This window comes from Melampsora larici-populina (assembly GCF_000204055.1).
Source record: "Melampsora larici-populina 98AG31 unplaced genomic scaffold MELLAscaffold_97, whole genome shotgun sequence".
Lineage (NCBI taxonomy): Eukaryota > Fungi > Basidiomycota > Pucciniomycetes > Pucciniales > Melampsoraceae > Melampsora > Melampsora laricis-populina.
Window position 1 is genome coordinate 103,843 of NW_006768861.1, and position 25,450 is coordinate 129,292.

A 25,450-nucleotide genomic window follows, 5' to 3' on the forward strand; every position below is an offset into this window, starting at 1 on the left:
CACCTTCAGGCCAAGGTCAACTCCAATTATACCTGCTTCCGGGTTTAAGCTTATTAGAGTATGTCACTCACACTGTTTTACATCCTGCCGTATTTCCCAGCGCTGGTCGCAATTTCAGTTTTTGCCTGATTCTCGAGCTGCATCTTAAGAGCACCCACTATGGGTGCGTTAACGAGGTGATTTAGCGTTACCGTAACGCTAAAATCCAGACAGGTCCACTACGGACCTGTTTTAGACATGCAGTCCGTACTGCTGCGTTAAATCTTGCACCCCGCGTGCTCAGATCTACGCAAGCCTACGACTTGATTTATCGTACGATAATCGGTCAACAACTGCCTTTTCCAAAACATCAAATCCCAAACTCCACAATTCAAGACTTCAAATCTCAACGTTCAGACCTCGACACCTCAACTTCAAAGTTCAAACTTGAAAACTTATATAGTTTCCGAGCACGTTGAGTGCAGTCTTGATAAGTCTCGATCAATTCAGATTTGAGTGCGAGGAAGCGGAGGTGGTATGCGAGGTTTATCAAACAAGAAGTCAAGACTAGTTGATGTTATTATTGTTGTTCCTATTGCTATTTGAAGACTTCTGAGATAATTGATCTTTGGGAAAAGATTATGAGGAATGTGATGATTCGTTTCAAGATCATACCACTGTGGATCTGGTTGACTCACAGTGATTTATCGTTGGTAAATCAGGTTGTAAAGCAGCTCATAGTGGTTTTTATGCGTTTACTAATTTAGTTGTTACACGCATGATTAAATTTCGCGGTCGGGACCGCAAAATTTACGATAAAACACGCCCACCATAGTGGGTGCTCTAAGGTGCTGGTGCAATCCAATAATCCCTGCTAATATGTAAATCCACACACTACAAATATACAGCATGTTATAACCAAGTCAATCCCAGGCGCTTCCTGCAGAGTCCGCGGGCTCCAAAAGATGGCTACGCTCTGGGGATGGACTGATTAAAGTTAGATGCTATCACTGTAAACATCATTCAACTTCCCCAATTTGGAAGAGGAAAATGATTAATAGTACAGTTTTTCATAAAAGAATCTAATACTGCACACCTGAGCCATTTCACCCACACTACATATGCGCAGCAAGCTGAGTCAATAGTTGTCTATCATGTACATACAGGTCTGCTCAGTTTTTTGCCCATCAGAATAAATAAATCACATGTTATACCACATGTAACTTTTTCGACTTTGGAATTTTTTTCCCAAAAATTTACTACATATCATTCTGTAGCTGCTCAAGCAATATTGTTGAAGCTATGTCTTAGTAACAGAAAGTGTGTTACATGCAGTTGAGTTGATGAGATCACACCAAAACATTGAGTCAGTGTATGTAGTCAATCTTTTGGAAGCTTTTTTCAATCTGAAAGAAGTTACAGCATGTATTACATATGAAGAACTTATCCTGATGAGCAGATAACTGAGCAGAACTGTATGTACATGATAACCACATATTCACTGAGCCTGCTACACATATGTAGTGTGGGTGTTATGGTTCAGGTGTGGAGTGATAGACCATTTTATGACAAATCATACTCCCAATCATTTTTTCCTGCCCACTTGGGGAACCCGAATGATGTTTGCAGTGTATGTTGTAGTGATCTGGTTTTGTAAAGGATTCATGTATTTGTAGAAAACATAAGCCAGGCTTATTCAAATGACAATCATCCTTAAGGTACCTGTTAGCCAACAACAAACCTTCATCTAGGTACATCATAAGTGTTTATACATTAACATGGGCACTACCTCACTTTTTCAACTCCCCAAATATCAAAGTGCGTTCAATGAAATGTGTCCAAGGTAATTAATTTCCTTACATAAATATAATACTTCTTAGAATTATCAGATGTAGGACCTCTACATCTTCATTATATCCAGTGCAAACAAAATCTCAATCTACCGACCCATACTCATTTTGATACAAAGTCACATCATGAGCATTAATATTCTCAAATAGCTTGTATAGGTTTTAATCAGATATAAGTCCTACCGCAGTAGCCATGAAGCAAAGATAAAAGAGGTACACAAAAATAAGACAAATAGCAAACATATTTATAAGCAGAAAACTAACTACCTCATATCTGAAGAGTCAGGACATGTCATTCTAGGTTTGATTTTGTTGCTGGACAAGGCAATTCCACTGGCCATATCAAGGATATGGGGTTAGGAAAAGGATGAAAAAGCAAGAATGAAATGAGAAAACAATGAAATGAGAAAATGAAATATCAAGGATGGTTTGCAATGGGGCATGATGATGTATTGAATTAATAATTGGTGATTGTCTGTAGGCGCATTTTGCAAAAAATGATGGCAACTGACAAGATGAGAAGACAGGCGCCTTATTAAATAGTGTCAGGTGGCCAGGCAAAGTTCAAAAGCAAGAAGGACTTGATTGAAATGCATCCCACGTTCAAAATCAGTGACATTCACAAGCACCAACAAAAGATACCTTGAAGGCAACCATCAAGATTGGGCAAGATCTAACTGTAATGCATTTCTATGGTGTTCACGATGAAAATCACCCATTTCCCCCAAGTCGGAATGGGAGGAAGATGATGAGTATAGTTTGTCATAGACTGATCTATCACTACAGAATTGAGCCATAAAACCCACACTACATATGAGCATCAGACTGAGTAAATAGGTGGCTATCACATACATACAGGTCTGCTCAGTGGTCTGCTCATCTAATTAAGTAAAGCACATGTGATACACTTTAAAAAAATTGCCCTACAAATTGATTACATATACCTCCATAGCTGGGCAATACTCTTGAAGCCATTTGTCAGTAACAGAAAGGGTGTTACATGAAGTTTGGTGGATGAAATTACACCAAAAATTTGATTCAGTGTACAGCTGTTCCAACAAAGATTGATTTTTTTGGAAATCTCGCCAATGTGCAAAACCCGGGTTTTGTCTCTCACTTGATTTTGTCTCTCCGCTAATTGGAAGAATACAGGAAATAATAAACCTGTAACCAAGTTTTGTCTTTGGTTTTAGCCGCTGCGGAGACAACTTTCTCCAAAGAAAAGTTGTCAACCTTTCTTGGAACGGCTGTATGTAGACATTTTATGGAATGATTTTCTCAAGTCAAGAAGAGTTACAGTGTGTATTACATATGATTGAATTATCCAGATGAGCAGATAACTGAGCAGATCTATATGTACATCATATCCACCCATTCACTCAGCCTGCTGCACATATGTAGTGTTGGTGTTATGGCTCAGGTGTGCAGTGATAGATCCTTTTATGACAAACTATACTCTTAATCATTTTCCCATCCCCACTTGGGGAAAATGTATGGTGTTCACAGTGGTTGTTCTTGAAGGCATTGCCAACTGTTGCACAAGAGTTACTGGAGCAAGCAAAATTGGGCAGCCTGCTTTAGTATCAGACTTAGCATTTTCAAGATAGCACATCTGTTTGACCAACAAAAAAGACTTGGAGGTGTACACAATTGCACTGGCGGCCTTTTGGGGTACAGCATGAGTAGGAGGCTGGTGGGACAACACACTTGCTGAACTGGGAAGATGTTCTTTAGGATCAAAACCCCTTGAATTTGAAGATAGTGATCAATTATTCAAAGACAGCCAAGCCAGGAGAAATTCAGACAATTTCCCTGTGCCAACAAAAATTGAAACTTGACCCTGTTTGTGTGTTGAAGCTCCTGTATAACTTCTGTGCTAGACTCCCACTCAATCTGCTGTTTGTTTCTGCAAGAATGAGTGATGGTAAAATGGTGGTTTCCAAAAAATCAAGTGGTAATCAGTCATTCAAAAGAAATCTGGAAGTTGTACCAACCTCCAAAAGATCAAGTCCTGTATGGCCATTTGTTCCGCATTGGAGGTACATTGCTTTGTTGGAACCTACACCACGGGGCTGATGGCACGTGACACTCACGCGAATTTTGACTCTGCCAATAAAACACATACTGTCTACATCGTCGTACCCAATGTGAGCTACACGTTCCAGCCAGTGTGGGCTTCACTCAATCTGATCATGTGGCTACAAGATGGTGGCTCACCCGCTCATTGGGTGAGTCAGTGAGTCATCTCATATCATAACATGCTGAGATGGCTCACTCGATGAACAGATGAGATGACTCACATTGTCAGGAGTGTGAGTCAGACTTTGTGTCAACCAGGTGAGATAGCTCGCACTCCTGTAGTGCAAGCAAATTGGATTTAGCTGGTGAGTGGTGGCTCATTCCAGTGCTCTTCCAGCCTCATGATGGCTGATAGCAGCACCCGCAGATCATGTTGGGATGTTTTGATCATTGCTCACGGAATGAAATTGAAAATAACAACTGATCTATCTATTGCATTGACAAAAACTGCAAATGGTAATTACACAATCAAGGGAGATTATCTTGAAAAACAAATGAGAAAAAAAGACAAGAAAAAAGACGAGAAAATGATCTTCAAAAATTAGTCTTTGATGGATATGTTTGATGATTTGGTGTAGTTAATAGCTTGTTTTCATTGGTTGTTTCTGTAAGAAATGTTTATCAAGCAATCAACCAATGGATTTATGACCAATGAGAGTCAGAACTTGAAGAAAAGATTGAGATGATGAAAGACTTACAAACTAGGAGATTGATCCAAGTGTATGGGGCTGTCAGGGGCTATCAGAACGATGAGAAGATAAAGAAGAGACCAATGATGTACTCAATGAATGCAAAAACGAACAGGGAAACATTTGAAAAATCTTTGACTCAGGATGATCGACCTCAAGATTTCAATATGAACAATGAAAACGAAAATAATGATCAGAATGGCATCAACCTGTAGGATGGTGTGAATCAGGCAGAGAAGAATGAAGCTGAAAGACAAAGCATGACTTACATATGGAGCGAGCAATCAGTCGAAGGACTTTGATATGGACAATGCGAACATGGCTGATTTGAAGGATCCAGGGAGGAAAGACTTACAAAGAGAATTAGAACAATTGATGAAAGGACTTCGATTTGAACAATCAGAATGACTATGGATGAAACTTGAATGACTGATCGGCTCCAGGATGACCAATGTTATGACGGTGAACGCTAACTTTGAAAGAGCGGAATTCAAAAGGGGACCAGGGAGGCAAGAACTGTGACATCTACCTGTGACGTCACACTTGATATCAAACTGCATATGTATGTATGTAAAGCCCTGTTTTGAAAATAACACCAGGCTGTGACATCTGCACAACCTGCTCCAAAAGTTTTGCATTCGGCTGCCAGGGCTGTTCTTGATGTGATCAATCATTCTTCTTGGTTTGTGGATCTACTCTGTGGTCCTGAAGCTAAGCTACGATTTATTTTCAGACTATCAATTTTCTACGACAGGGATGGAATGAACAACTCAAGCCTATCCTTGTGATCAACAGAATGGATCGTCTTATCACTGAACTACGTCTCACACCAACAGAAGCTTATCATTACCTTGTACAATTAGTCGAACAAGTTGATGCTGTCATGGGTTCATCTTTTGTGACCCAAAGAATGGAACAAGATTGAAAATGGCAAAAAGCACAAGAAAAACAAAATGATGATCCAAATTTAATTAAACTAGAAGAATTTCAAGAAACTGATGATACCGATTTATATTTCAATCCTACAAAAGGTGATGTTTTGTTTTTGTTAGCGATTGACAATTGGTCATTCACGATTTCTAAATTTTCTCATCTTTGGTCAAAGGAATTGGAGATTGAAGAAGATAAATTACAACGCTGCTTATGGGGTGATTATTTCTTTGATCAGAAGGTACAAAATGGTCTTAACAAAGAAACAATTGAATGGAAGACCAGGTCTTAGACCAATGTTTGTACAATTCATCTTGGATAATCTATGGGCCGTATATGATGCAATGATTTTAAACCCGTGAGTTCATCCTGCTTACATGCATTGGTCCACAAAATACTCATGTAAATTGTGGGAGAGAAGAGGCTGAAAGAACCACTGAGATCAGTATTCAAGCTTGTGCTGCCATCTTTGCTTGAACTTCTTTAGTAGAATGAATAGATGACAAAATAAATAAACCAAATCAATCTTTAGCCACAATATTTTACCGTGAGATGAAGAAGAAACATTCTGATTGACTGACAGTGACAAATTGGTCTAACTGTTTTTCAAGTTCATCTAATTTTGCTTTCTTCTCATTGTTATCTTTTGAAAGTTTGAATTTTTTTGATATTACAAGACATGGCCTCAATATAGTATTTTATGGAAATTTGATGGAAAGTTATGATTAGGATCGTCAAATACCATCTCAATGTAATTAGCATTTATTACATTTGTTCATGGAGCTATAAAATAATAATTGAAACCATTCTAAGTATGGAACTGTCTTGAGGGATCTGAAGAGACAAGAAAAGAACTGATCTTGTGAAACATGATATTGTACAACAACAAAACCGAAAGATATCCAGGAATCATTGGTTGGGCCAATTTTTTGATAGAGTAAGAAACAGATAGCCACATTTTCATCAGCCAATGTGAGCTTGGATGAGCGGTTTCCAAGCTCATTTGTGTGCTGAGCACCTGACTGGCACATCGCTCCCAGACCATCTAACTCATGTTTTTGTGTAGGCGCTGAGCAGCTGGCTGACAGGCCACGCTCACACGCATTGGCTCAGCCACTGATAGGCTGGTGCATCACATCAGCATAACGCGGGCTTGCTGTGAGCAGCAAGCCCACACGTAGAACGGGTGACGAGCTGGGGTGGGGGCCACATATCTGGGGTTCACACTACTGTCACCTGTTCTACACAACCACTTGGTGTGGTCATACCCAACTTACATTTCACGTGGTCCCAGTTCAAAGTTGCCTCGTGGTGTAGGTCAATACCCGAACCGCTCCGAAACGCTATGAAATTTCAACCAATTTCATGGCGTTGCAGAGTCGGCGCTATGAAACGCTCCGCTCTCACTTGGCTATTTATACAAATAAAAAGCTCGCCTGGTATCGAAGCGGGGCAATCGCAATTTCTCCGAAGTATAGTGCGATATATTGCGATGTAAGTACAGTCGCTATATATCGCAATATATTGCAATATTGCAATATATTGCGATATTTCGCAGATAAAGTGTCAAAGAGAAGGAAAAAAAAATTAATTCACCACAATGTGTACAACATGTCCAAGCTTGTAGGAGGACAAGTAGAGTAGATGTAAACTCTTTAGAGGGAAAAGATATGAGGAAGGAACAGACACATAAAAAGAAAACAATCTTGTTTTGGAGTCAGAAAAAAAAAGAGACTATTGGGGTTTCTTGGACTTGGCCATCGCGTCCACATAGGCTTGAAGCGCCTTGGAAGCTTCTTCAAATTCTCCATCAGGGACAATGCCCTCCTTCAACCAAGCTTGCGAGCCTACAAGCCGCTCCATGGTTTTAGGTAACATACTACCTCTCGATGGGGTACACACGTCGGCAGCGGCTGAAAATGTGCGCTCACATGCACAAGATGTGGCCGAAATGGATAAGTAATCGCGGGCGAGCGTTGCTAGGATAGGGAAATGGCTTTTGTGTTCCTGTGAATCGAACCATTAGGTAGTTAGTTAGACAGAATGAATGAATGACGCGATGGAAAAAACAAACCTTCCACCACTGAAGAGGAGTATGATCCTTTCTGATCGGGAATTTACCATGTAAATATTCTTCTAGCTCTGAAGTCAAAGGTTGACTTGGACCTTTATCGGTTCCGAAAACATCAAATTCATCAGGATTGGCAGACTCGTCGCAATCTTTGGGTGGTGGAGTTGGCTCGTGAGTCTTCCTTTCTTCAACCACAGTGTTGAATGCGCACTCAAGAATCTCCTGAGATGAGGCTTCATGTTCGGGATAGTGGAGGTTGAAAAACTTTACTCAAACTCTTGGGTTGAGGATTGTCGCAAGTACTATGGCTTCACAGCTGGCAGCCTCCTCTTGGTAATCGGTCGGCCATTTGATCATCACCTCGATGGCATTGTCGAGACTCGGGAAAATGCATGCCTCAGCTTGATGTTGCTTGAGTTCGTTGATTACCCTCTTGTATTCAGCCAAGAGAATACATCCAGTAGGCCAGTTACCCTTGACTCAAGCTGTAGCTTCAACAAAAGTCTACAACAAAAACAAATAAACATACCAAAACAAAAGATGATCAAAGGGAGCCACATACCTTGAGAACCTTGTTCACCATCTCTACCGCGTGCCACTCTGAAGCCGAAATAGTGACCCCCTTGAAAAAACAGGCCTTTCGATCGGCCGCAATCATAGAGTTGATGACCTGTATAGAAAAGTATCAGATAGACAGCTATCAGTAATCAATGATGAAAGCAAAGTCGAAAAAGTACTGACCTCCTGCGCCTTGCATGCAATCATGCGACTTTCGTAGTGACTATTCCATTGGGTCTTGCAAGGCCTTTTAAGCATCCTACCCTTATATCCAATACGTGTCGCGCGTGTCTTAAAATCGTTTCTTTGTGCAGCACTACTCGCTATCTGTCCAGAGACAGTGTACACCTATGGAAAAACTCATGACAACTTTAGTCAGAGTCCAACTAGATTCATAATGCTAAAACTCACCTTTTGAAGGGCCATTGCGACCACGTCATCTTTATCACAAGTGCCTTCCTTGGTATCTTGACCTTCAGTACCATCCTCGTCATCAATGCCGTCCGGTTGCTCAGGTAAACAGTATTCATCCTCGGATTCGGTATTGGAAGGATGGAACTCGACAGAATCTTCCCCGTTGTTGATCTCAAAACCGGGGATAGGAAGAGTGACACCGTTGGGTATAGAAGGTTTAACAGTACCTACCTTTTGACCCAGGGCTTTGAGCCCGCGGCCAACCACGAGGTTAAGTTTATGGGTGTAACATCTGACATGATGAGATTGACTTGGCCAATGTACCGGATCTTCGGCTGCTGCAAACATCTCTTTGAGTTTGGTGGCCATCGTGGTGTTGTTTCCACCACTGTTGGTGGTCTGAGCTAAAAGGTAAGTATCATACAAGCCAAGAAAGATGATAAATAGAAAAGGATCATAGGGGAACGTGTGAAATTAGTAACAGGATAAATGTGAAAAAGATGAGTACAATAGACTCATCTTTTTGTGAAGTCCATGTCGGATTAAAAACCGGCCGATTGGTCTGGCCAGCAAGGCGCCAAAATGACGCCATGCAACCATTTTCAGAGTGAGATGAGTTGATCTATATTCCCATTCATTGTCAATGTAATTGGCCGTCGCACCAACAAAGGCATACCAATTTCCTTTTGTTGTCCAAACATCGTGACTTAAACAAAATTTACCTTGATTTTCCTATCATACAATCATCAGTACAATGAAAATACAAAGCTTTTGAGAAAGTCAAAAATAAAACTTACCTGAAGGTTCTTGATTGCCTGGCTGTGTAAGCCTGAAAAAAGCTGGACAGACTTCTTAGAGGCCCAAGCTGTAGATCGAACAACCGCTCCGCGATTGACGGAATAGAAAGCGGCACGTAGGGCAGGGTCGTGGAATCGGATCCAGGGCAATGCATGTCGAACAATCCATATGACAAGGATGGTGTTCAATAAGTCCACGGAGAAGATAGGTCCACTGACAAAGGCGTCCAAGGTCGAGTCCTTCTTTTTGTCCGACTCGGGTTCATAGACAGGTGGAAGATTGAAGCCAGCTTTGATAGCTTTATGGCGCATCGTGCACACTGGGCGTTTCTCGTTCCCGCCGCGGTGCCCCCATAAGTTCCAGTACAAGGTCGGATGACGCAAGAATACTTGATTACAGAAATGACACTTGTAACTGCGTCCCTAGACATTAGCAAAACATATAATATCAGCAGGGCCAGCCATTTATGAAACAAAGATGGAAATAAATGAATAGTTGACTTACTTTAGGAGGCTCAAAGAACGTCAGTAGTTCTCTCACACGAGCACTTCGAAAATCCATGTAGCCCGGCTCGCTGGTCCCAACTATCTCGACATCGGATCCTTGGGACAACTCGACGTCTTCAGGTACCTCATAGGCCGCCTATAAAGGAAAAAGGAGGTTAGTAATTGTCTGTAGTGAGAGGTGTAGTGAGAGGCTCAAAGAGGATAGTTCACTTACATCTTTCGTTTTCTTGGTTGGTCGGGGTGATGGTGAGAAACCCTTTGAACTTCCTGAGGGTGATTTGGATTGTTTGCTGGTTGATGAGCAAGACTAGGATATTAAGACAAATTCAATTACCAAGAAGTAAGATACATTGTTAGTCTGTGGTGTGAAATACAAAGCTTACCTTGCCTTTGCCAGTTGGTTTGGCAGCAGCTGAGGCTTGACTGCTCTTCTTCTTTGTGGGAACAGTAGGGGGTCGAGGTGAAGCAGAACAATCGGCGAGAGGACCAGTTGAACTTTGGTTGTCATCAGAAGGAAGTGTAAGAGTTGTACGAGAGTCTTTTGGCGTAGCCACAAAGCCTGGTGCTGGTCGAGAGGGGCTCGGTGGTCTGAGGGTTCGAGCACTCGATGCTTTTGGTACTTGAAGGCCAGCACTTTTTGACAAGATTTGGGATTGGGAGGGGATTTGGTGATGGCCATGTTGAGATATGATTGGATGATTTGAATCGGATGAGATGAAAGAAAGTGAGGAATCGATTTGAAAGAAGGAAAGGAATGGTTGGGTCAGTTTCTAAGATACGATCAGAGATTTGATTGGTCAAATGGGACTTACCAAATCAACATAAGTACCAGCTTTCGGCAGTCGGATGGACCACAGGTGAGCCATCGAAGCCTCATCCAGGGGGGTTCCATTGGTCGAATCGAGCTAAGATGGTGTGAGGCGTTCTGTTTTGATCTGGTGAGATCAGAACAAGGGGTGGGGTGAGTGATACCCCTCCACCCTTGACTGTATCACTCCGATATATATCAGAGTACCCGAGACCCCGGCCCATTGCGTTTCGGTGGCTCCGCTATGGAAAACCCGGGTCTGGGGTTTCGGTGCGTAGCATCCGCTATCACTACGCCAAATTGCAAATTTACCGTGGAGTTTAGAAAATTGAGTAGACATAGAAAATTATAGAGAAGCTGGCAAGGGTCAGAAAAATATGAAAAAATAATGGGAGGGCCCTTTGATGCATTCCAATTGTCTGGCATATTTTTTCATATTTTTAAAACCACAATGCATATAATACTACACAAAATATAATATTTTCTGGGCAGAAAGTATAAAAACCAACGAACAGTGATATTGAGCAGTCTTGGAGAGAGACGAGAATACACAAAAAATGCATATTGTTCCTATGGCTGAGACCTTGGATTTGAGTATTTTTTTGTATGTTTAGTGTGAGAATTGTTGATTGTACTAACAAAAAACCTCCAGGATTGTTAGATTACAACCTGTAACAGACATTGGAGGGCATAATTTGAATTCAACAATCCCTTATATCTTTGTCAATTCTTGGTCAAACCACTTGATTTTTTGTTCATCGGAAAGCCAAACTCTGTGACTATATCTTTCATTGAGACAAAAAACCTGCATCTGATCCCAAAGAATATCTATGTGGCTATAGAGGAAATTGTTTCAAAGACAAATAGGTTTTTTTGTAGCGGAGCTACAGATTTGATGCATTAACATAACATTCAAATGCACTTCATGGCTTCCTAATCAGCTAACTATCAAGTGTTTTGACCCAGAATTGCAAAAGATATGAGGGATATAGAATTCCAGTGGCCAAATTCCAATCCGTGTTACAGGTTGTAATCTGAGAAACTTGGAGGTTTTTTGTTAGTACAATCAACAATCTGCACACTAAAAATACAAAAAAATACTCAAATCCAAGGTCTCAGCCATAGGAACAATATGCATATTTTTGTGTATTTTTGTCTCTCTCCAAGACTGCTCAATATCACTGTTCGTTGGTTTTTATATTTTCTGCCCAGAAGACATTATATTTTGTGTAGTATTATATGCATTGTGGTTTTAAAAATATGAAAAAATATGCCAGACAATCAGAATGCAATCAAAGGGCCCTCCCATTATTTTTTCATATTTTTCTGACCCTTGCCAGCTTCTCTATAATTTTCTATGTCTACTCAATTTTCTAAACTCCACGGTAAATTTTCAATTTGGCGCAGTGTATGTAATGCAAGGGTTGTAGCGGACCCTAAAAACGCTCCAAAACCGCTCCGAAACCAATATTTGGAGCGGAGCGGTTCGGGTATTGGCTGGAGTGGTGATTGAAGGGGACTGTCTGGGTGAGACAGAAGATCCATCATCAGTCTTGCAGACAGAGGTCACAAAAGCTTTGATTCTGATTCTTCCAGTTAGACATTCTTGGATTTAGATATATTAGAGATATAGAGACTTTGAATGGTCAATGGTCAGAAAGTTGTAGTAGATTGAGAGCAGCGGGGTGTATTGAAGTTGAATGATGATTTATTTGTGAGCCAAATAAATGGACCAAAAGTCAGAACTGTCAGATGATGGTTGCTTGGATAAAGATATTGAGATTACATCTGACATTATACCCAAAAAAAAGGGACCAGCTCCCATCCACATTGTAAATGTGGACCTGTCCACCTTTGATGAAATTGTGGATATTAGAGAGAGGTTTCCAAAATTTAGCAGAAAGGAGACAATTGCTGTACACATGGGTTGATACATATTGAAGAGGTGCTGTGATCACACTTGAAGAGGTGTTGTGATCAACTTTGAGGAGATTGTCGAAGGGTTGTGTCAAGTTATGTTGAGAAGTGTTGCATTAGCATAAAACCAGCAGGGGAGTGTTTGGACAGTGCAGTGCCAAAAAGTTTGTGGAAGTTCCTATGGAGGAACACCACTGATTTTGGCACAGGTAGACACAAAAGTTATCTAGAACCAAAGTGATTTTCAAAAACTAGGCCTAGTTCATAAAGAACATCAGATCACAACAACCCTGATAACATGAATAGAAACTGAAGAAGCTGAAGAAACTGATAAAGAGAGAAAGAGAAGAAGAGAGGAATCCATACTGAGTTCATAAAGAACATCAGATTGCAACAACCCTGATAACATGAATAGAAACTGAAGAAGCTGAAGAAACCAATAAAGAGAAAAAGAGAAGAAGAGAGGAGAACAAGGATAGTCTAGACTCTAAATGCATCTACTGTACTGTATAGCCTGTGACATGTGTGTTTGTAAGTGTGACACCTTACAGTTTGGAGCCAGATTAGTAACTCAGGGCATAAATTACGGGTTTTTGAAGACCTGGGTAGCTAAGCACAAGCACAGGATGCTGTGCTGCAAGCCAGACTTGGGTGTACAAGCTCAGAAACAAGTCACAACTTTGTAAGGCCTTCTTTCAGATGAAATCAAGATCCTTTCAGTCTACTTGGAGAAATTTGGTTTCCTCAATTTCCTTTTTTCATGGTCTCCATTAATTTTCATCAACACTTTGCACTTGAAAGTTTTATAAAAAATATCCTGACTGGCTCAGACTGAAAACAACAATCACAGAATGTATTCTTCACAATGCACCATACCAGTTTTGATTTTTGCAATGATATATATGGTCATGACCATCCCTGAGAATCTCAGGGATGAAAAAAAAACTAGCTTGCTATCATTGCAAACATCAACCATCAGGCCCCAGGGATCAGTCAAAGTTATATGTCCAAGGGATCTTCTACATTTAACACTTTCACCAATGAGCATCCAGGAATTGGTCCCAGACATCTCTCCCAGAGATCCTCTTGAAATGGCATGTTCACCAACAAGCATCCAGGAATTAGTACCAAACACGTCTCCAAGAGATCTTCTTGAAATGACATGTTCACCAATGAGCATCCAGGAATCAGTACCAAACATGTCTCTCAAGCACTGGACTTATCAGTTGGATCAACTACCACCCCAAAACCAGTACCAACTATGAATTAAAAATATCAGCTAGTATTAACCCTTGCACCGCCAGGGAGAAGAAATTATGTGGCCAATCAGAATGCTTGTCTTGGGCCTGAGCAAAGGGAACAGGCCACAATCCTTGTCTGGAGAAACTTATAGCAACAGCTTCAGATCCCAATGGGGTTCCCAATTTGGCAGACCAGGAAGTGAAAGACAAAAAGAAGACATGTGTGATGTTGGATATGGAAGCCTACATACTATAAGCAGTAGTTGAAATTTTGCCTCCACCTTCAAACAAAAAGATGGAATAAAATAACATCATGGGACAAGAGGAATCTACATTGTATTCTGGATCCCCAGATGGACTCATCCAACACAAATATTCCCCAAAACTACTCTTGGCTCATCCTTCCAAGAAATTTCCAAAAAGGCTCATTCCTTCAAATATTAGTGAAGGAGTCTGATAATCCTTGGTATGGTTTCTGGAAATAGTGATATAGAGCTACAGGTGTATGTACATAGAGCCCTAGACAAGGTAGAAGGCAAAAAATTGGTATCCTCATAGCAGTTTCAAATATAATGCAGGGTAGTGTCTGGGACTAGCCTTGGTTGGAAGGTTCTGCATGATGGCTGCTATGGCATTGCTGCCCATCTGTGATTATATGAGACACTTGAGAAGTTTCTGAAGCACACACACAAAATTATTCATTATTTATATTTCCAATGTCTACTAGCAATGTTTTTTTCTATTTATGAAAAGTTGAACTTAATAATCAAGGCATCCAATATCACAAGTTTGGACGAAGATCAACTTTGTCTCCTTGTGATTTTCCTTCTAGAAAAGGTAGAAGGCAATCAAGACAGTAGTAGTAAATACCTGAACATAGAGGGGCTTACTTTTTGTGGAACTTGTATGTGCTGAAGACATTCAAAGTTTCAGAAACAAGTCACAACTCCACACAACTTGGTTTTAGGCGGGTTTGATATCCTATAAACCCTGTAAAAAGTAGTGCATCTTTCATTAAATAACTATATCTCCCAGGTTTGGAATCTCAATTCAAAATTGACTGTTATCAGTCATAAGCTGATTGATATCAATCCCAGAGGCCAACCTTGGAGAATCATATGAAGGCACTTCAACCAAACCTCAAAATCCAAGCAAAGAGATTCAGAATGAAAACCTTACAATGTATGATGCCAGTTTTGACTTGTGTGATGTTATCCACAGTCTTAACTAACCCTATGGAATTTAAGGGTCAAAAGGCTGATTGGTCAACTTTTAAGACAGCAAAGCCTGGGATTGAAAATTCAGTATCAGCTGTAATTCAAAGGGATGCATTAGCATTAACACTTGAACCACCTTCCGTAAAAAATGTTTACAACCCAAGTTCAATTGAAGATTTGGGCTCTGGGAACTTGAGAGAGAAAAATCAAGAATTCTCAAGTCATGGAAAGGACTCATCAGATAGACAACTTACACCACCTTATAGAAGAGCTGTAGTGAATTTCTCTGCAACAAAAAAAATGGGCCCTGATGCTTTGGGAGCTCCTAAAGATAGATACTCAACAAATATAGCTCAAGATAAAAGAATTGTTTTTACTAATCAGTATCATCAAATTAGTCCTGAAGACATTTCACTGTGTCAAAAGAGGGTACAAAATCTTTTAGGGGAGAGTCCTGGTCACAGTGTTGGAATTCACAGGCCCGCTCAACACCATATTTGTGGACATGAAATAACAAGAGAAGATGGGTATGATTTTCTATTAGAGCAGCCAAACACCTTCAGAAGTTCAGTCAGCATCTCACCAGAACGTAAAAAGCAAAAATTGGGACCAAAACACAGCAATGTGATATATCAAAATCCCAGGGATCCATATCAAAATGATGATTTTCACAAGGATGATAAGTACAAAGATAAAGAAATAATCTCAAAAAATTGGGAAATTGCACGCCTTCCAATGCCCATGATTTGGCATCTGTCACCATTTCTATCTGAAGGGTATGATGCCCTGAAAGATAATCCCATTTCTAAAGACATAGATTCCTGGTTCTCCAAATTTGAACTTTTCATGTTGGGCAAACACAGGAAATGTGGTTATGTTGGGCTTGATACTAAGGATATCAAAGAAACACTGGAGTTTTGCAAAAGTGAGCTCACAGTCATCTTTTTGGGATACCTCATCTCAAACAAATGGTATTCAGGAGGGCAAGCAAATGAAAAAATACTAGATGAGGGGTGGGGTTTCTTGAAAGATTGGATGAATAAATTGAAAGAGTTGAATTTTCAAGAAGTTTTGATGTACAAAAACATGTATCCATCCAGATTTTCTCAGTCAATTACTCCTTCAGAGTTCTTTGCTAAATTGATGAGAAGAAGAAAAGACAATCTCTTCATGAACCTATTCCAGAAAGTTGTATTTGAATGGAAATCATCACAAAACACTTCATGAACTTAAAAGATAGAGTGCATATGTTTTTTTGCTTAAGGAAGCCTTGTCAAGGGGTTTTTGATTGGTTCTTCTTGACAAATTTCTACCAGACAGGATATGATAATGATGTCAATCTGTCAGTTCTTAAATCTCTCTTTGCAAGCTGAAAATGTATGGAAACATAGAAAATTACCATAATGTATGCTCAAAAATGAAAATTCTTGTCGGGAAAAGATATCTCCTTGCCATCTTGTTTTATTGGATAGACTCTACTGCTTTGAGTCTTGACTTTGAGAAATCAATCACTACTGTCCCTAAGTTTTTGGGAAGCCAGAATTCAGGGCTTCCTTGATGGGCGGCCCTGCAGTCAGGGTGGAGCAAGGGAGATTCGTTAGGAGCTTAGATGGACTAAAAACCTGTTAGATCTGGGCTCTTCTTTCATGGTGAGCACCAGCTGAGGAATGGTGGCCCCCATGGGAATCTTGCTGGCATTTGTATAAATGGCTAATGATTCTTCAAGCTGATATCAACTTGGCTTCCAACACCACTAAATTATGCTCTTTCTGGAGAAACACTGTTGGAAAACACCTTAAAGAAATCTCTAGAATGCAAGTATGTGGCGCTACCTATGCCATGCCACATACTTTCAAATTTTGTTTTTGACAGGAAAAATGACCAAAACTGACATTTTGAATCACACAATTTGCCAAATATAATTCAGCATGTCCTTTTCTTTAACTTGTTATGGTATTTTCCGTGTCAAAAATGACATTTGAAAAGTATGTGGCACCACATACTTACTTTGAGTACCCTTAGTACATATTTTAACCAGATGGAACTACGGCTTTGGATCTGATATGGCCTTGTGTCATTAGAGCTGGTCCTGGGGTCCTGCTGGCCCTGTAGGCAAACCTCGTTCTGCTGAGGAATGACCAGGTTGCCATTTTTCAGGTTGTGGGTGAGCCCTAAGGTTCTTGAAATAACACATCTATGGTCAAGTCCCTGCAAGTCCCTGTAAATGTAGAGACATCACGCCCTAAATACAGACAATATGCATCAAGTCAATCTCACTCTCGCCGAAAGAATACCGTCAAAAGAATCAAGACTTGTCGAAGGGTGAAACTTTTGGAGGAAATTATGGGTAAAGTCTAACATAGACTGGAACTTGGTTAAAACTCAAGGCATAGACACTTCTTGCGGAAGTGGTACAGAGATACATGATCGATGGGACAGGGCAGCCGACTCAAAACTTTCCACAACAAAGCAGAAGGCAAGCGGGGGAAATGATTCGATCGATTCGGGATTAGCTCAAGTGGAATGGTTGAGGTCAACCAAAGGACCGTTGACAAACGCGAGGCACCAGATCATGAACGCGGTAGCATTTAGCCTAAACCCACTCCCAAATTTCCCTTCAAATCACAATAGTCCACGTAATCAGCCATATTTCGCAGGTTTCAAGATTCGTGCGCGCAGAGAAGAAACTCAGAAATGATCCTTAGACTCACGTTTTCAAAAAACGTCTGCTACACTTGGAATATTTCATGGTCGACCATATCCCCACTCTCGTACCAATCATCCAAGAGGAAGAAATATTCCAACAGATCAACTTCGGGAACCGCGTGAGGTTGCATTTGGAGAAGATATGCAATGTCCATCTCTATACGAGCTCTGACGTGATCGGGACAATGATAGCCATTTCGCAATTGGTCCTCAGACGTCGGTAAAAATGGCCAACGCTTCATCACTAGCCACATGGCCGGATCTTCAAATATGACCGCCCTCTCAACCAAGCATCTCGTTGCGCGGGAAGTTGTTTCGGGCAGGGTACCTTGGTGCGTAAGCATCAGGTTAGCCTTTTCAATTGAAAGTGTCGAGACTCGCCTGTTAGGTAACGTACCTTCTAAGCCATCCACATCAATTCTTCCAGCAGCCTTCAAGAAGGCCAGCTTGGATTTTCTTACATCGCGAGGTAAGCGAGATTCGTTGAGGTGATAATATCTCGACTCGTTGGGGAGATCGCATAGAGGACTACTGTTGCCTGGTATCCCAATCCTGGACGGCAGGGCTCCACTTCTAGTTCGACAAGTTCTGAGAGCTGCATCATTGAGTTGCGCGCCGGGAACTTTAGCCCTGATAGAGTGGATGGATCACGTGTCAAGATGAAGCATGATTCAACTGGGAGATACTCGATTGAAAGAGAGTATCAGCCTTACGGTTCAGATATAACTGAGAGCTCGTGATCGGTGGATCTGTAAGAGTAGGAAAATGTGACCAAATCCAGAAATAAGTGACCAGAACTGAGATAGCAGAGGTATTCGAGCTCACCCTTCTGACCCGTCCGATGAATCAGGCGCCATCGGTCTACTCGGAAGCAATCCATGCCATATATAATCAGAGACATACAATGAGAAGAATACAGAGAGACTGTTGTGGAAGCTCACGCTGCGCTCGTGTAGTCAGAAACAACGCTGGGTCTTTCAACATTTCGTGGCTCGTAAGGATATTTGTCCGAAATTTTCATCAAATGAAGAGGGTTGCTTCGTCTTCTAGAATCCATTTCCAGGATTTGTCGGGATTGAGACTCGGGAATTCAAAAAATTGAAGGAAGCTGTTGTTTTTTTAGTCGCAGTCAATGAGAGGAGTTTGAAGTTCAGAGCAAGGATATTTATTCGGGATATAGTCTGACTTCGGAGGAAAAGTTGCATAGGGCGAGCGCGTGCTAAGCTAGAGATCTCGAATATCCACCTCATCAAAGCTGTAAAGCTTACATGTATATATCACATGAGCCCATCTCTGTGTGGGTATGATTTTGAATGACATAAGGGTGCAAATATCGATCTACCAACTTCTCATAGTAATCAAATGGATGGTGACTTTGCTAAGCCGCATGTCTGAAACCTTGATAAACCTCAATTGATTTGAGGAACCGCACATTTTCCCTTCTGGAAGCCTAACGTAACTTTGCGGTTTTCGAACGATGACCATGAGCTGTATGTCTTCAAATTCTACGGCTTTTGCGCCTCTTCCGACAGCGCTTATCATTTACGAAAAATGGTCGCTTTAGGGGTTGCGGAACACTGCCAGATACAGCGGCATAAGGGAAGGATATCGAAATTTGGACGCCAAAGGATTCGGGCTCGACAACACGATATAAAAGAAACACAAAAGTGATTACATTTCAGGTTTGAGGATATGATCCATGAGGTGATTTTCATGATAAAAGAAGAAAGAATCTCAGGAATACACACTCCTAGATTTGCGTGCAATATCTTTGCCAGAGCCCAGATTAGATCAAACACCAAAGTAGGATCCTCATCATTATTATATACACCCAAGAATAGTTTGAAACCTGTTAGGGGGCCGATAGTACTGGAGAAAGGCCCTTTTTCGAAACTAAACAAAAGAAATGAAAGAGTTAATGGCTCCTTGAACAACGGACCTCGCACCAGCACAAACAAATCTTGCTCAAACCCCGTCTGGGCGTCTCGATCTTCCACTTGTTGTTGTGGAATAATTATAAAAATGAACAAATAGATGGACACAACATGATTCAGTAGTCATCAATGCGTCCTTGACGTAGTCCCTTGAAAATTTTCTTGAATCAGAAGGGAGCGGTTCAATTAGTTTAATGATTCTTACAGGAATAAAAAATATCGTGTAGGGAGACTGCCCAAGAGTCATCCTCGCTTGATGAGGAAGAAGTGCGATTTTCAGACACCGGAGCACGGTAGTCTATCACCAAGGCATATCTCTTGAGAAAGAAACAAAAAATTGACAGAGGTGAGGAAATCTCAAGAGGGGATTTTTAGACGCAAGATGAACATATATCCCAAACGTAATCATCTTCACGCTAGGAATGTGTTTCACTTTTCGATTACGAAGGTCAAAGGGTTTATCAGTAATCTCCATTGATGAATATATATGATGACCATATCAGGAAGTACAAAAGGCTATGAGAGTCTGAATTTGCTATAGCTCATCAAGAGCTTTAAAGTATTTTGACGTAAAGTGTTGTATGTAAATGGCATTGGCTAGTCACGCTCACTTTTTCGATTAACAACTGTACCTGCTATGAGACATATATGTTTTGTGATACAGTTTCCCTCAGCCTTCGATTGCAAGTGCGATACCCTAAGTACGCTCGATAATGTAGGCTCAGCACATTCGAAGCAGAATGAGCATGAGACTGTTTTGATTGCATTCCCTTACATTTAAATTTCACTTATTTACACATAGTTACATATTTCACAATCACTGACGTTTAATCCTTTTACAGTGTCCTGCCAAATGATTGCTTTATATCCAAGACGTGAATTCGGACAACATAGACACTTGCTTCGATGGATCAATAGATCAGAAGCTGTTCACGACTATTCATGTGTAGCGATTCATTATGTGCTTCTGTGTATCCCAGGTTCAAATTCGGTCGGATCATTCATGATGCATCCCAGTCCTCACAAATTAGATCCTGAGCGTGTCGATTGACAAAGCCTAACGGTCACAGGAACACCAACTTCGGCTTTCTTGCGACCAGGACATTCAAAGGAGAATGATCACGAGACTGTTTTCGTTTCATAGCTTTACATTTCGAGTTCATTTCTTGGCACAAATGGTGGTTTTGCAATCACTGTAATAATTTTCCCAGGGTCCTACCAACCGATTGGACGATATCCATGACTTCTATTTGGTCATAATAGACAGCTTCTCCAAAATATGGACAGATCAGAAGTTTTTTACGATTACTTGTGGATCCTTTGCGTGCTTCTATTCATGCCAGTTCGAGACAAGGAAGAAAAGATAGTCAATCAAAAGAGTCAAAATTTGGGTTGTATGACAATACATCGCCGGTCCTCATAGATTGAATCCCAAGAATGCCGATTGTCAAAGCAGATGACTCACCGCAACATCAACTTCGGGTTTCTTGCGACCAGGCTTGAGGAAAATCAGAGCACTTCGGGCCTCATCGAAGCAGTCATACTCTGTCCGCGCAGCAAAATGTGATTTCACAGTCATCTCGGCCATGCGCCTGCATATATGGCTACTCAATTGTGATGAAGTGCGACATCTAAGTGGGTCCCATTCACTACTCGAAGCATCACACATAGTCTCGACCAACCGCGGCCTCTGATCGCATATCAGAACGAAAAATTGACCGAATGTCAAGACAAGCAGCCATGCCGTGAATCAAGCAGGTTTGGCCTGCTCTGGCACTCAGAAATCATATCCATAAAGCTGGATTTGTCTTTTCGTAATCCATTTCTGATCTAGGCCGAGGCTCGCGAAGTCCACAGGCTCGAGCCAGACACGCGATGTTGTGCAAGTTTGGACATGGAGAGATCCACAGATCTGAAGTTTCCAAGGCTGCGATGCGGTTGTCTTGACGTATCTGATTGAATCAAAGGCCTGTTCCGATGAAAGGAGCCTGAAACCAACACACGACATCGAAGTGCAAGTTCAACCGAAAAAGGGTTCATCAACAACGCTCCTTCTTTCTACAACTTCAAAAGAGCGTATGATTTCCGCATTGAAACGCCAACAGAAGGCCCTAAATGGCGATGAACCATAGGCCGATCGGGCTGAATGACCGTAGAGAGCCTTCATGTGTAGATTCATCGGTAGCCAGAAAGCTACAGGAGGCCATCTAGTTTCATGTTTCGCCGCGACCCAGTTTGGGAAATCGATTTAGATTGGCGGATGTAGGAAACCTTTGGTGACGAGCTTGTACGTTTGATCGTGGTAGACACCGGATGCTGAGACAGACTTATGCTGAGATATGAATAATGAGAAGACGTCTTTCAGTGAAGACGTGGATCGAGCGAACCGCCACGTGTAACCAGAAAACGCCACAAAGTCAAGACCGCTCGGGAACGTTAAAGCAACCAATATATACCGCTAAATCTTAATCGTGTCCTGACCCCTCGTATCTCACCGTCCAACTTCAGCTGCCAATATCCCACATATTTAAGCCCCTCGCGGCAGGAATGCAGAAGTGAGTATGAGTATACTCAACTCATACTCACTCTGTACGGGTTTTGGCCCCGTGGGTGAGTAAGTTGGTGCTCTCGATGGGCACCAACTGAGTTGTCTCAGTATCAGAATACTCACATGTAAGTGTAACATGATTACACAATACTCAAATGTGCCCTGTCCCCGCGCCCTTGACTCACTAGCCCTCTTTCAGCGCCCACAATATTTGGATGAGTATACTCACTTATATACTCATCCAAACAAGGTCACGACAAGTCAACTACGGTAGGATATCCTTCGGCGCCCTAAGATATCGTTGGCTTACGATTGATGACCACCTTCAAGCACTATATCTTTCCCTTTCAGCTTTCATTCAGCCATTCGACACCCAATCCTCTCCTCACACCCAATCCATCAATCAATTTCAACTGTGGACCACGCTCGATCTAACGGTGGCTGGCCAATTAATCGCCAAACAATCCTACGATTGAGGTATTAGCCAATGGCTCAGCAATTGGCATTTCGCCACATTGAGTTATGGCTACCAGCGCTTTCGTGGGTCAACTCCGATATAATGAATATTGGAGATCTTGAATGGGAATTGGACCTTCGGTGAGCAGCAACATTTCTATATTATATATGTTGTCTTCTGGAAAAGTTCCAGCAGAATCTGATATGGAGATAGCCAACTGCTCAGCCGCAACTGCAGCATTCGGATCAGATGCTTTGAGTTGTACATTTACAAAGCACACTGTCATATATGTAGTACAAGAGGTTTTCGATGATATTTAGAGATACAAGGTGATTCTCAGCGCCGGACAAAGAATGGCAGCGTCGTGGTGCTGGTAACGCTTTCGAGATCTTTCAAAAATCCTGAGAAATTGCGCAATGATACTGAGGGCTAGATTCTTTTACACTTCATAAGAGAGGATGAGGGAGGAAAGACTTGCATTGATGTATTGAACATGATCTAGCGGCTCGTATGTTGGCGTAACTTATTTATTCAACAGTCCAAGTTGTGCAGATACGGTCGCCCTCAAAAATTACACCGACTGGACGGTGACTCAGACTGATTCGTTTCAATTTTTCAGAAGCGACCGAGACTTTGGGTGCATCTCAGTTTCCCCAACGTTCTGGAATATCAGCTCAGCATTATGCTCTCTTACAGCCTCATAGATGACTGGCAATAATTCAGAGCCAGATATACTTTTTGCGGTATATGCTCACAAGATAGTTCGGACTCGCCTATGTGATTCCCTATTCAAGGCATTCCCCTTTGTTCTCCCCATATGCGCTTACGCGCTTTTCTCTTTTCCTTATATTTTACTTTCAGTGCTTTTCAAATGTCTATTTCCTCTTTTTTACTTTATCGAGACGGACTCCGCCGAATCCGTCCCGACTGCTTACATGTTGTAGCCCTCCACTAATTATAGCCGGATCCTGTAGTACCGGATCAGGCTTCCCGCTCCTCAAATATCTTGTAACACAGCGATCATGCTGTTCTTATTGTATTACCTCTTATTTCCTTTTTCGTACTTTGTAGAGAAATGCTCGCCCATATAAGGAGCTTGCATCTCCCTCGTAATGTAAACCTCAAGTTACTTCCCATCTATTTTCTCCCCTTGAAAGTACGTGGAATCACAAATATATATTTGTGTGTCTTTATTCTTTTCTCTCTAACTTTAATATCACCCCCCTGATATCGAAAAAGGTTCCCCATTAATCTGTGACCATCAGTTCTAACTTTGTGTTTCTTTTATATCGTCCTTTCCCAGAAACCTTTACCGGAATACCTTATAATCGAAGCAACAAACATCCCCACTATCCAGATTAAACCCGTCGTGAGTTCTCGAAGTTTCTTAGCTAGTTATTTCAATCGCCTTCGACACCTTCCCTTTCGATTAGTTAGAGTAACTAAAAGAATCCTTTTTTCTTTTACACACATAGAACCAACACACCGTTTTACCAACACAACCTACTTCTTATCGCGCTTAAAATATTTGATTTTTGAATCACTGTTAACAAAACTAATTCTTTTTGAAGAACCTAGTAACCGTACGCTTTATTCTTTTTAGACTCTGATCAAGTCTGATACTAATCCTCACGAACCTCACTATTTTATTTTATTCGTTTTATTTTATTCCTATCTTCCTTTAGATAGCCTACTCAAAATGGAAGAACCATCCAACTACGTCCAAGTGCCTGCTGAGGATCTTCGCCTAATCAGAGCTCAACTCGAACAGTTTGGTATAGATGCCCATCATCGCGAACAAACCCATGCACAAGAAATCAACAATCTTCAAAGCCAACATGAAAACATCCTGCAACACCAGGCCAATCAGATCACGCATCTCGAGAACCAGCTCAACGACCGCATCAGCAACCCAGCTCCTCCCAAGCCGGATGCCTTCAGAGCAGAACCCAGAAAATTTACGGGTTACGGCGACAACGCCGAACTTTGGTTCTCCGAGCTAGAATCGAACTTTAAAATGCATAGATACCCCGAGGCTTCCTGGGGCGAAATGCTAGGCTCATACCTTGACAAGGAGTCTCATATGTTTTGGCACGAGGCCCGCAAGAATCAGGGTGGGACTATAATTGGTTATCAAGAATTCAAAACCCAATTCTTAAAACAATACAACTTTGATATGATGATCGAAGAGATCCAAGAAAAGATTAAGATCTGCTACTATAAGGGAGACATCAACGATTATATACTTAGGTTCAGAAGGTTGATGGCCTACATGCCTCTGGATGTCTTATCCTTTCAAGCCCGCAAGTTCGCTTTCACCGACAAACTCCCGGCTCACTACAGAGAAAAAATTAACAATAGAGAAGAAATCCGATCCAAGAAAGACATGGAATTAGTATATTCTGCAGCCAGAGAAGCCGAAAGAACCGTCAAGATCAACAACCGCGGCTTTAAAGGCTATGATCAAAGACATTCGACTTCTCATAAAACTACTGATAAAAAACCACATTTCAACTCGCACCGCAATATCTTCAGAACACCACATCAACCTAGTCACTTTGGAAAACCCCATGCCGTCACCAACGGATCCGGCCCTATGGATCTCGACGCTGTAGACCTGACGAATGTGGAATGTTACAACTGTCACAGTAAAGGACACATGGCTGACAAATGCCCGCGATCTAAGAAGAAGAATTACAGCGGACAAAAAAATCGACAAAATCACTTTGACCGCCGAAAACCGAACCT

The 25,450-nt window shown here is 41.4% G+C and overlaps 2 protein-coding genes across 2 annotated transcripts; one reads left to right on the forward strand and one right to left on the reverse strand.

Annotated features, from left to right (window-relative positions):
• Positions 1–15,006: 15,006 nt before the first annotated feature.
• Positions 15,007–17,755, forward strand: MELLADRAFT_113870 (uncharacterized protein; the record flags this gene model as incomplete). Its single annotated transcript, XM_007418608.1, has 2 exons — positions 15,007–15,982; positions 17,445–17,755. 2 exons carry the CDS (start codon positions 15,007–15,009, stop codon positions 17,753–17,755), a joined length of 1,287 nt encoding a protein of 428 aa, XP_007418670.1.
• Positions 17,756–17,786: 31 nt separating this feature from the next.
• MELLADRAFT_69595 (uncharacterized protein) lies at positions 17,787–18,820 on the reverse strand (the record flags this gene model as incomplete). Its single annotated transcript, XM_007418593.1, has 4 exons — positions 17,787–18,393; positions 18,477–18,512; positions 18,589–18,624; positions 18,705–18,820. 4 exons carry the CDS (start codon positions 18,818–18,820, stop codon positions 17,787–17,789), a joined length of 795 nt encoding a protein of 264 aa, XP_007418655.1.
• Between the last annotated feature and the right edge of the window lie 6,630 nt (positions 18,821–25,450).